The following is a 12,341-nucleotide window of genomic DNA, read 5'->3' on the forward strand; positions in this document are numbered from 1 at the left end:
CTTTAAAAAGCCAGACAAGCCAAAAAGGTCAAGATGCACTAAAATAAATACATTAAATTATATAAGGATTCAAGGACTTAAAGGTGCATTTGTGGCACACAAGTAATGTGTCTGTACAAAACCAGAATTGACTGGGCCTGCTCAGCATTTTTGTACATATACCACTGAGTCTGATTGATGTTAATTGCTTAATTGGGCCATGCAGTGAATTTGTGTGGAAGGATCTTTATTTGTATGCTGTTTATGTTTCCCCACTAATTTACTCAAGTTTTTTACTTTAGTAAAGTTTGTATGTCATAAGTGCAAGAGCTGTCAACTAGTTGTTAATTTGTCTATTTGGATCTAGCTGAGATTAGGCACATGGCTGTTCACACCAGACCCCCTTACTTGATCTATAAAAAGCAACAAATTCACATTTAACTAGAGGCTGTGGTGACTGAATGGGTTAAGCACTGGATTGACCCATGGAAGAGTGGGGATTGAGTTCTTTCCAGAGTAGCAGGAAGTAGGAGTTCAGTCTTAGTTAGGTCTTTAACTAAGTTTTCAGACTTAGTTGACTTATCATTATTATCATTATTTGTTTAGGAAAAAATCATTTTTTTTTTCTAGAATTTAACTTCTCGAATGCAACTATTTTCTTGTTTCTTTGGTCCTCTATGGCCTCTGTTGGTCAGAGCTTGCAGGGATCAACATTTTTATTTAATTTTTTTTTTTACCATTTTACAGACCGAAAATCATCAACAAATTAATTGATAATGAAAATCACCATTCATTATACTGATGACTTATTGAAAGAAGCTACCTAGAGGAAAGTTTAGATTCTCACAATCTTCTTTTCTTTGTCAAATGAGAAATAAATGAGAATTATTTTGAGCTGACTGAACTCTCATCTGTTTCTCCTAAGCGTCTTGAAAAAAAAGGAGCGAAACAAAATAAAAGCAGAAGATCTTTTGCTGAGCCGATAGGTGTCTCAGAGATTTCTCCTCGATGGCCTTATGGAGCAACGAGACTTTAATTTGACCACTGAGACAAATTTAAGATCTCATTTAAGACAACCGAGTTTTCTTTTAGATCTCACTGTTATCTCAAGAGCTGATTATTTAAGACAAATTTGACAAAAGAATATTTTAACATCTTCAATTGACCTAAAATTAGTCTCTGGGTGAAACGAGACACAGGCTATTTCTCAGGAGCTGAATTTAAGAAGTATTTTGAACTTTTCCTTTCCTCTTAAGTTCATTGTGTTGGACAATAACATCACTTTTACATCATATCATTAGCCATTAGTGTCTTGCACTATCCTGTTTTGTTTAGCATCAGTTAGGTGTGGTCCACCACAGCAGCATTACATGAACACTCAGAATGGCTACTTTGAATTGGACACGATGAAACAGAGACATTAATATCTTCTTCAGATGGATCCTAATGCAGTATGAGTGCCACACAAGATCCGGTCTGAGCAGACAGGGCATCGGAGAGACGAGGCCTAATGGAGTTTTAATAGATAAATGTTGGCAGGATGTATCACAGGCTCCTCAATAACAGCAGGATGTGGAAATCCAGACAATGGTTTTTAAATGGTGATGGATGGAGGCAATTGGTTTCATAACGCGCAGACGGGAACAGCGTTGGTTACAGGCATACTGGAAGAAGAAGGACTTGGATGGAGTGAGTGGAGGAGAGATGGTGAAGGAGTTTGATGAGCAGGACCTCAGCAGGATGATCAACAGAGGTGGATGATGGTTGTGGGGGGGAGAGTGGGAGTCGGAGCTTGTTAGGAAGGCTCAAAGGGACCTTGACAACGTGGTAACAAACTTCTCGGTTGCCGGGGGCCTTTGACGCGAGCAGCAGCAGCAGCAGGTGGCTGATTTGAAGCGAGGTGTTGAGGTCTGTCATGACCTGCCGCTGTCTGTCTTGCCCGTGTCTCTCGCCATCACCTCTTTGCTTTAATGATGTTTCCATGTTGGGCTTTAGATGCGAATCTGCCGGCTCCAGACGGTCACTGCTTTTGAGGTCGGATGAATCATCTCGCGGTTTATTGATTGACATTTTAAAAAAGCAAACACAGTTCATTCAGAGGCTTATGGAGCTGCTAAACCAACAAAAGGCAGCAAAAGGCTGAATCAGAAACACGACTGAATAGGCCTACATCAATTACATAATCTCTAATCAGTTGGTTGAACAAAATAAAACATCTGAAAATTTGTTTTCCTTTACTTCAGATCAGTTAATAAAAAAAAAAAAAAAGCAACTATAAGTAACCAAAACACATTTAGCTTTGAATTTCTTTACATGTTGAAGCGGTGTGCATGGGGCTGTAGTAAAATCAATACTCTGCATATAAAGAGTTTGAATGTCAGTGAATTTTGAAGAAAGGAAAAAAAAAAAGCTTCACTGGGTGGAAATTTCGTTTGTCTTAATTTGTCTTAAAATCAATCAATCAATAAATAAATAGCCCACAACAAAGGAAGAAACAAACTAATAAAATTAACAACAAACAAAACACTTAAAGCTGCAACAATTAATCTACTATTAATCAACTATTAAATTAATCTGTACCTGTTTTGATAATTGTTTAATTGTTTTGACTTATTTTTAATTTAAAAAAATGTCCCTTGTTGACAGTAAACTGAATATTTTTGAGTTGTGAACAAAACAAGATATTTGAGGATGTCGTCTTGAGCTTTGATCAACATTGTCTGACATTTTATGGACCAAACAACTAATTGATTATTTGACAAAATAATCGTCCGATTAATCAATAATGAAAATAATCATTAGTTGCAGCCCTAGAAACACTATATTAGGCTGAACAGTTTCACCATATTTTATGCTGAGGTCATCCAAAAGTAAAAGAAAGTTCTATTACTTTAATATTGTGATACTTACATTATATTTTTAACAGGTAATTAGCAACTGTATCTGAATAAATTTTTAAGCAACCCTCCCAACCCCGGTCATATGTGATGATGGAGAGGGATTATTTGCATGACTCTATGCATTGGTTTTTGGAAAATAAAAGTGTGCCTTAAATATTTGAAACTAAAAAGTAAGAATTGAAATGTACAGTCAGTCATTGTTGGCATGTTGGACCTCTGCAGTTTCTTCCAAGGCCAAGCATATCAGCATATCATTATAGCTAACAGGATTATTTTGTCTGGTTTATGTTAGAAAAAAGTCTTGTTCACTGTGTGGGGGGCTCGTCCTAAATGCTGCTATATCATACACTAGATAACTTGCCCAGTACTGTCATGCTCTTTGTCGTGGAAAGTTACACTCCACCAGTTTCCCAAAATATATTATTTAAAAGTACTACTGATAGAGCATAACCTCTGTCTTGTTTTAGCATGTTTAGCAATTTAATTTTATATAAACAATAGTTTGATCTTACATTTATCTTTATCATGTTACTAATATTCCATCTTAAGGTCTTCATTACTCACTTCATTACTTTTATTTGACAAGCACACATTTTCGATGCAGCTGTATTGTTTGTCCTGTGTTTTCCTTTCTGTGGCCTATAACTTTATTTTATTATGTCACTGTGCTGTTTCTTTGTTTTGATCTGCCAAGAGACTGCAGATAAGTGTTATCTTAATGCTATAATGTGGTGCATCAAATCATGACAGCTGTTAAACTGTCTCTGGTCCCTTTGAAATAAATCACTAGATAATATTAGCACTAATTAGCTATAGTGCACTACAAAAACAATATGTCTTTTGCAGATGTCCCTTGGTGATGATGCTGTCATTTCGCCTGCAACAGGCTGCTTTAGCCTCAGGCTTTTACTGTAACATCATATTTGTAGCCATTATGTGCATATGCACATAGGTGTAGCAAGAGTAACTATGGCAGGGCGTAGCAAACAGTCTCTCTGCCCTGGTTTCACCACTGATGTGGCCTGGGCATGAATGGACACCTATCTCAATAGAAAAACTGGAACTGTGATGGAGATAATAGGAAATAGATAATTAAATAGATTTAATGCGTGCCAACACCACAAAAATATGAGAAATGAGGAGCTGAAAAATAGAATTAGCTGGTTCAAAAAAGTCAAATTAACAAAGACTCAGTTTATCAAGCCACCAGGTAATGAACAGATAAAATGGCTGTCTCTTGTTCCACACAGTTTTAATCATAACAGTATTATTTATTGATTTATTCTGTTCAATTTTAGCTTTCTTTGATAGTCTTTTACCAGCTTTAAGCTTCTGTAGAGGTTTGTCTTTACAGGCCAAATGAAATAAGTGAGTTTTTTTTTTCTTCCAAAGAGCACTTGACACAGAGGGATTTAAACACACTGGAAAAGATAAAACTTTATTTCTCCCTGTCGTGACAATACAAAGTCAACAAGTGCAATAACAATCCAACTGAAAACGGTACTGTACATTCTATCTAGTAGTAAATACATAGACAGAACGTGGTGCACACTATCATCATCACCACCACACCCAAAAAGTGAGGTATCAACCACTACAAAGCTTCTGTGTACAGGTGGGTATTCAACTGTAAGGCAACTGTTACCATGACAACCTGGAGAGACTGAAACAGATGTGTGCTCCCGTCTTCCCATCTTTTTTTTATGTTTTGTTTTTTATTTTATTTTTTTTTTTTTTAATCTGGGAAGAGGGTTGAGCTGATACGATTTACAGTACCACATCACATCAGGCCAGAGTCAAGACTGTTTTTTTTTTTGTTTTTTTTTAACAAAACAGAAAACATCACAAAACCAAGTTGTAACATTTTAAGAAACGGGGGGGAAAGATTCCTCCTATATGTGTATCTCAAAGGAATCCGTTTATGACCCTGCTACTGCTTGTCAGAGGCAAAATGAAGTTTGTTTTCTTTCCCTGGGTGTGACAGTTATTTTATTTGTGATAAGAGCAGTCCTCCTTTGCTTCAATACAGGTCAGAGTAAGAGGATAGAGCCCTGAAAATAGACATGTTCTCTAACATATCAGATTTTTTCCCATTTACCCAGCATTTGGGACTAATTATATCCCCTTTGTGCTGCTGCACTTGTTAAAAACCTCTCCTCCCTGTTTGCTGCTGCTGTTCACACTTTGGGAATAAGGAGGCAGCTACAGAGAGAGAGCGAGAGAGTTTAATTTAGAAGCACTGCTGGTCTCTGGGCCAATTATTTCACTTGGACACATCCTATTCCTCTGCCCCTGAAAGTGATGGCACGAGCCTGCTGGGGCGCACACGCAATTAAACTTCAGGCATTGAAATGGGAATTAACTTGCTCTAACAATTCAGCAAATGTGAATATTATTGCTGATAAGTGAGGAGGACGCCGGTAGGACCCGCTTACAGCACTTGACCAGAGTTCTGTACAGAGGGTCCACTTAAACTTCACGTAATGGAGCGGAGGATGAACGGGATGGAAAGACCCGAGGCTCATGGCTCGTTTTCTGTCGAGTCAGACGCTATCTCATGTTAGTTTTGAGGACTTTGCAACGTGAGATTATGTAAACAAACAGGCACAGGATTGGGACAGACACACCGTCTCCTCCTGTACCTACTGTCTGTCCACCTGGCTGCTCATATCCAGTCTGGCACCAACAGCTGCTTTGTTTGTTCTAGGACAGAAATGACAGCATTTTGCGGATTACACAGAATTTTTCTCAGTTTATGTTTTAGTCCATGACAGAAGTTAGTCTTTGCCAAACAATTCCCAAGTTCCAGCAGCTCAGATGCTTCTTACATTGAATATCTTTGGATTCTGTACTGTTGGTTGGACAAAACAAATAATTTCAAGATCTCACAAATCACCAAATTATGAAAAAAAAAAACTCCAATGCATTTTCACTTTTTTCTGAAACTTTATAGAAAAGAATGATGAAACTAAATTTTAGATGCAGCCCTGAATGACTGAGCTGCAACATATAATCCATCAATTTTCAATGATTAAAGCTACTACAATGAACTTTCATATTTTGTTGAGTTTGGAGCCCCCTGTGGACAAAAGCGCTAATGTTTCTACCACAATACCACAAAATGGATAGATAGAACTTTATTGATTCCATAAGAGAAAACTTATGTTATACCAGCAAGTCATCAAATATAAAATTATTTAAATAAAATTCTGCTCATGCTTGCCTTTAACTGACCATCTTACTACTCACTGTAACTTTGCCTGGAAAAAATGTAAACACAGGCTCGTCTTTATCTGATTTCAAGGAGAATCCGACCCAGTGGCAGCCATTAAAAACAACTAATCTCTCTGATGGTCTCATTTGGTCTGTAAAGAGACATCAGTAATAAACCAAGGCTGTTTCACAACCAGTTAAACTCCTTGTAGTAGCTTCAATTGAGAAAATAATTGGTAGATTAAACAATAATGAAATTCATCTTTAGTTGCAGCCCTAAATGACTGAGCTGCAAAATTTAATCGCCTTGTTTTCAACAGTTAACTTTATTGCCAGCTACCTTGATAACTAATCTTCTGAATAATGTTTTAAGACAGAAAAAGTCACAATTTTCTGATTCCAGCTTCTTAAATGTGAATATTTTCTATTTCTCTCTTCCTCTATGAACGTAAACTACACACATCTTTGGACTATGGACAAAACAAGATGTTTGAGGTCGTCATCTTGGACTTTAGAAAACACTGATCGACATTTCTCACCATTTTCTAACATTTTATGGACCAAACCACTAACCCATTAATTGAAAAAGTAATGCACAATGGAAAAAAATCATTAGTTGCAGCCCTAGAGTTGATTTATTGTTTTACTGGTGCCAAATGTGAAGATTTTATGCTTTTCTTTGTCATATATAACAGTAAACTGAAAATCTATGGGTTCTGGACTGTTGAATAAAATGCGCAACTTAAATACTTGACCTCAGGCTGTCTTTTTTTTTTCTGACAGTTTATATTCTAAATTATTCATCGACTAATTGAGAAATAATTGGCAGATTAATTGGTTATGAAAGCAATCATTAGCTGTGGCTCTAAAGTAAAAGCTTTTCTTTAAAAAGTTTTAATTGTTTTCACTTTTCTTCTCACAACGCTGACGCAGAAATGGCTGGAGACAGTCTTTGATATGAGTTCATTATCCAGACACACTATATGTCCATTTCATCCACTTCACCTTCTTATTAAACATAAACCAATCTGAAACCTCTTTGATACACCTCAATGATTACCCAGTGCTCATTTGGCTGGCACCTCTGACTCTCACATACCATGTCATCCTTCTTATTAAGCTACTGTACATTATTGCTGACACTGGAGGGGGTTTTAATGGTGTTTTTTTACATTTTCTATTATGGCTAATCTCTTGCAATTGTCTATTACCAATGTGGGATGTAGAGTGCTCCTTATAAAGGAACCAAATGGATGTTCATTTGCATCATATTGCTAATGGAGCTGTTTTTCAGGCATCTCCGGTAATGAGGAAGGGCAAACAAGTCATCGGATGAGGTTACCCCGGCAACTGTCTCACACTAACTTTATAAGTAATGGTCTCAAATGGGCTTGTAGGCTCAGAGCCAAGAGTTAAGGTTATGTGTAACTTAGCATAAAGCTCCTTTGCTGTTGTGAAAGCGTCCCTGATCCTCATTAATGTTGTGGGTTGAATAACTTGCGGAGATTCAATATCCCTCTCCTCGTGACCGCTAAACCAAAGAGAAACCTTGACGCAAAACCTTTAGATCTACAGCAGTTTAACTGTATGGCGACGTGTCCTCGTCGGACACGTTACAATATAGTAGAGAAATCACTTGTTTTGCAGAAAGGAGACCTAAAATATTTCATACAAGATATTGTTTTTCAACATGGCTGCAGAGACATTTTGTGTCTGGTTTCAGTAAGTAACAAAAACATTCTACTCTAAATGCGATGCTCAGCATCAACCTACGCTGTTACATGTTCCGAATGTTAACCACTCATATATTTCTCTGACTAGTTCACATAAATAAATCACCAAATAGATAACCCACGACTGTGTCTAACTGCTACTGAACACAAACTGACACAGCAGTGTAATAAACATTTTATATCTAGAAAGATGAGCTTCTTCTTAAAAACCTCCAAGCCTCCTCGCTTGCAAGTGCAGTTCATCCAGTTCAGCTTGGATTTGTTTGGGATACTCCAGGTCTTGGCAGCCATTTCAAGGGGTCACTGAACACCTGTGAGCAGCTGAGTGTGTCCGTCGCTCCTCTGCTGTGGCAGCAGCAGTAAGGTCCTCCGTTTTTCCCGGCAGCCTTTGTCCAGCTGGGTTTCTAAATGCTGAATCAGCCTGCGTCTGTCAGTCCATGGGTGCGTTGTGCTCATTAGAAAGGGGCAGTAGTCACTTCTAACTACTACAGTATGGCTAGCCCACCACTGGTGTTTGTGTCTGTGGTCCAGAGAGGGGCGTCTGCGGGGCATCTCCTCTGTACCACCTAAGGAAACAAGGTGTTGCTACTCTTCAGTTTGTCCACTCGCAGCATCATTCTGCCCAGAGAGAAACAGAGATTTAGTATTAGCACAAACATGTTCGGCTTTAAAAACATTTCTTGTGCAGTTTCTAACTTTAATAAGTATAAATCTAAGAACATTTGTATAAATAAGGTGCCAGCTGTCATGTGAGCTTAGTATAAAATTTCTGCCTCTGGTTGCACTGTCTGTGTACTGGTTCTAATTCTGTTTTTTTTTTTGTTTTTTTTTGTCTGTTTGGTTGTGTTTTTTATTTCATTGATTAAGTGGACAAGAGACGGGATGAATTGGAAACAGACGACACCAGCTGCCAATGAACTTGAGGTCTTCTGGAGTGTAAAATGTTGGACCTTTTGAAGTAGCTGTGGTTGCAAACAGCAGCATTATAATCATATGAATGTTCTCAAAGTGTTATTTTTACCTCACTTTTCACAATAAAACATTCTGTAGTCAACTGTGCAATAGATAGACGAGAGCCATTTGATAAAAAGGCAACATTTTCTAAAATATTCTCACCAGCTTTGATTGTTACTTCCCATGTAATTAGTGCTGAGTAGACTCAGATCCATTCTCACAGTCTAATTTTGGTGTGGGAGGGTCTAGTTTGATTGCCTCAGATATCCGGTCTGACTATAATTTGCACTGGCCAGTTGGGTCTTGGTTTCTCAAATGCAAATGGACCAGTGCAAACCTCTAATTTGAGCACCAAAAAAAGTCACCGCACTGAGGGGGAAGGGGTCAAAGGTCATCCACTGAGTGTCAGTAGACGTCTGGAGAAAGATCAAGAAGGCCACGCGCATCCGACCTCAGGGACTGCGGGTGCTTTTCATTATGCTAACTTATGCCTCCTTGTGTCCCTGCTCCTCCTGTGACCCACAAATTCAATCCAAAGAGGGGAGAGGAGGCTTCTGGAGGAGCTTAGAGTGAGTAAACAACACGGGAGTCATTTATCAAATGGCGTGATGCATTAATTCACATAAGTAACTAACGCTGCATAAGACTAATGCTATGGAAACAAGGATTTCTCATTTGGCAGCTTCACATTTCTTCCTCACATCTCTCACACCCTCGCTGGAAGGAGCAAAGATGCAAGGAGGAGACCCAAGTACTTAAAAGTAATGAAAAGCACCCTCTATCTTTGAATGATAGACCATTCTCTCACTTTTATAGGACCATCTCTTATGCTCATACTTAGCTCACGTGATAACAGCTAAATCATATTCATGACAGCTGGCATACTTCATCCGCTGATTAAAAGGCTCCAAGATGTGGTTGAAAGCTTTTGAAACCCAATCAAGTGAAGAACGAACATTTTAAGATAACATACGTAGACAGATCTTTTATAGATCTCATACAAATTGATCAAACAGATTGAAATTAATTAAGAAATAAAAGGTCTGTCATTGCTTCGTCCTTTCCAAACTGCCATTTTAAAACCCCTGCACGTCTGCATCATCAAATTCTACATGAGTTGTTTGGGGGAAAAAAATCTCCTGGATCCTACTGAACAACACGGGCATCTTTTAGCTGCATGGCTGAATCTCATATCATTTTGTGTGTGTGCTTAATGGTCCACATTGATTTTTATATAACAATGTATTAGCTTGAAAATGAGCACAAGGCCCGAAAACACAAAGACTAATAAAACAGCTTTTCAAAAAGCGATCAGATTTAAAGGAATATTTTACAAGTCTGTAATTCTTGTAAAAACTTTCAGCCCATCCCACCTCTATGAATCATATCCACCGCACCCATTCCACTGCGCAAAATAATGTAACTACTTTCCAATGGGAAAATAAGACTCCACCTCCTCACCGTGTTGATTTATGTTGCATTCTAGTGCAGACAGGATTATTTGTTATCACTGCAAAACTGATGCTTGTGCTCATTAGCACAGGTTGCTTTTAGGACCTGAAGGTTATTCGAATGCACTCTTGAGAAAATGACTAAAATACACAGACAATGTGTGTCAACAGATCTTTTAAAAGATCACAAACAAAAATAAAAGCGCAGCTTGTGGCAATGCCATAAGTCATTCTGCAAACTTCCAAAGAGCTAAACCTGTTCTCCTGCTCTTTGGCTTTAGCCTGCAGCAGAACTCTGTGCCTGGCTGCCTTTGTGCAGCATCTATGATGTTAATTAACTCGCACCACATGGAGAGTGTTGCTTTAATTGGACAAGGTCTTGGCATGCCGCTCTGTGGACAGACAGGCCAGGAATAATTTCATAATGTACAATTCTATTATTACCCACAGAAAACCAACCAGTGAGTTCAAAGATGGATGTGAATATGCAGGAGACACAGCGAGTCTTTGATCACAGTCAGAGAAAAAAGATGTGAAATGCTGTTTTAGCTTCCAGAGTGTCATTTCCTCTGCAGACAGAGCACCACATGTTTAAGTGTTGGTGTTGGAGGCAGTTACCTGTGACCAAAGTGATGAACACCCAGACTGAACAAGTGGCGGCGACTCCATTTACAGTACTAGACTGGGTGATAACACTGAGTCACTGCGGTCTCGCTGTAAGAGGCCGTGTTACGAGCTCTGGTGAGTCAGGTATATGCTGAATGCAGCGACAGATGCCACCTCGCATGGTCCACTCTATCCATGGATGAGCTGGCCCCAGTAAACTATCAACCTTGTGGGAGTGGGTGGTTACTGGCACAAGGTGCTGCTGTAACTCGGCGCCATGTGATTTATGAATCACCAAGATACTCCTTGATGTGCTGTGGTGCCATTTGATGTTGCCCAACATCTCATTTCTCCCACCAAACACAAGCAAAGGAGCTGCTCACTTTTTTATATTTTTTTTATCTTGATTGCCTGGCTGTTTTTGCACGTTACGTTTTGATCAGCGCTGACTAAAGACAAAATAAATTAGTTTAAAATATGCAGTAAAGCCAGACTCAAGTGACAGCAACAGATCAGATATTTCCTGCAGTTCTGAGAGGGTGGAGTGTCAGCGTGGGCACACTACAAAAGGAATGTAAAATAAGTGATTATATAGGAGATTCTCACTGCCAGCTGCTTTAAGTTTTCCTTCTGGTGTCAAGATATCCAGAAGATGCCACTTCTTCCCACTGCTACTAATTGCTAGAGGTGGACTACTGGGCAAAGAGGGTTGGCACAAACTGGGATCCAAGCCAAACTTTTAATGTCCTAATAGCCACGAGTGGACAACCAATCAGGACTTTAATGTTGCTGAGTACTTAATGGCAATAGAGAAGGAGCTTCCAGGAACAGCTGAGTTTATTGCCATTTAAGGGTTACATGAGAACCCTGTTCATCTTTCTGAGGCCAAAATGTCTTTTTCTTCCTGTGGAAACCAGATAGTTTAGTGATAGTGGAGCAGTTCCTGGTAGTTTGTGTCTAAGGTACCACCACAGCCCTGTCAGATGAGCTCAAGTAACCCTTCAATGATGGTACCCGAATGTTTCAAATGTGTTAATTATAAAGAGGATGTTATTTAGAGGAATAGTTCAACATTTTGAGAAGTGTGCTTGGGGTTTTTTAGAAGAGAAGATCAATACCACTCTCATGTCTGAATAGTAAATATGTAGTTAGAACCAGCAGCAAGTTAGCTTAGCTTTAAGACTGTAAACAGGAGGAGAACAGTTAACCTGGCCCAGTCATAAGGCAACAAAATGCCTTTAACTGTTAAAATCATTTTTCATGCAACACACAATGATCTGGCATTGACATCATTGAAGCCTGGTCTCTTTCTTTCAGATGTTTAAAAATACCACTTTTAAACTACCACTTAAAAGGGCAGAGGGTTGATGCTTTAACTACTGATACATCTCTCAATTTTAACTCATCTGCTCACTTGCAAAACTCTCAATTGCAATATGTGATGTTCAGGTGTTTCGGCCGACTCAGGTTGGTTAGAGGTGTGTCCTGTGAAGCTGTCATTATGT

At 38.8% G+C, this 12,341-nt stretch overlaps 1 protein-coding gene across 2 annotated transcripts in view; it reads right to left on the minus strand.

The window, feature by feature from the left end:
• shisal1b (shisa like 1b) overlaps positions 1-12,341 on the minus strand; it is a 72,751-nt gene that overhangs the window by 16,382 nt on the left and 44,028 nt on the right. The window contains exon 5 of one of the 2 annotated variants that reach the window (XM_084734018.1): positions 6,063-8,443. The exons of the other annotated variant lie outside the window; for it this stretch is intronic. Coding sequence (XP_084590144.1) covers position 8,443 — 1 coding nt within the window. The 3' untranslated portion in view covers positions 6,063-8,442. Of the gene's footprint in view, positions 1-6,062; positions 8,444-12,341 lie in introns of those variants that run through there. 2 annotated transcript variants of the gene reach the window in all.

Source organism: Lutjanus erythropterus, chromosome 13 (assembly GCF_056507025.1).
Source record: "Lutjanus erythropterus isolate fLutEry1 chromosome 13, fLutEry1.hap2, whole genome shotgun sequence".
NCBI classification, from domain to species: Eukaryota; Metazoa; Chordata; class Actinopteri; order Lutjaniformes; family Lutjanidae; genus Lutjanus; species Lutjanus erythropterus.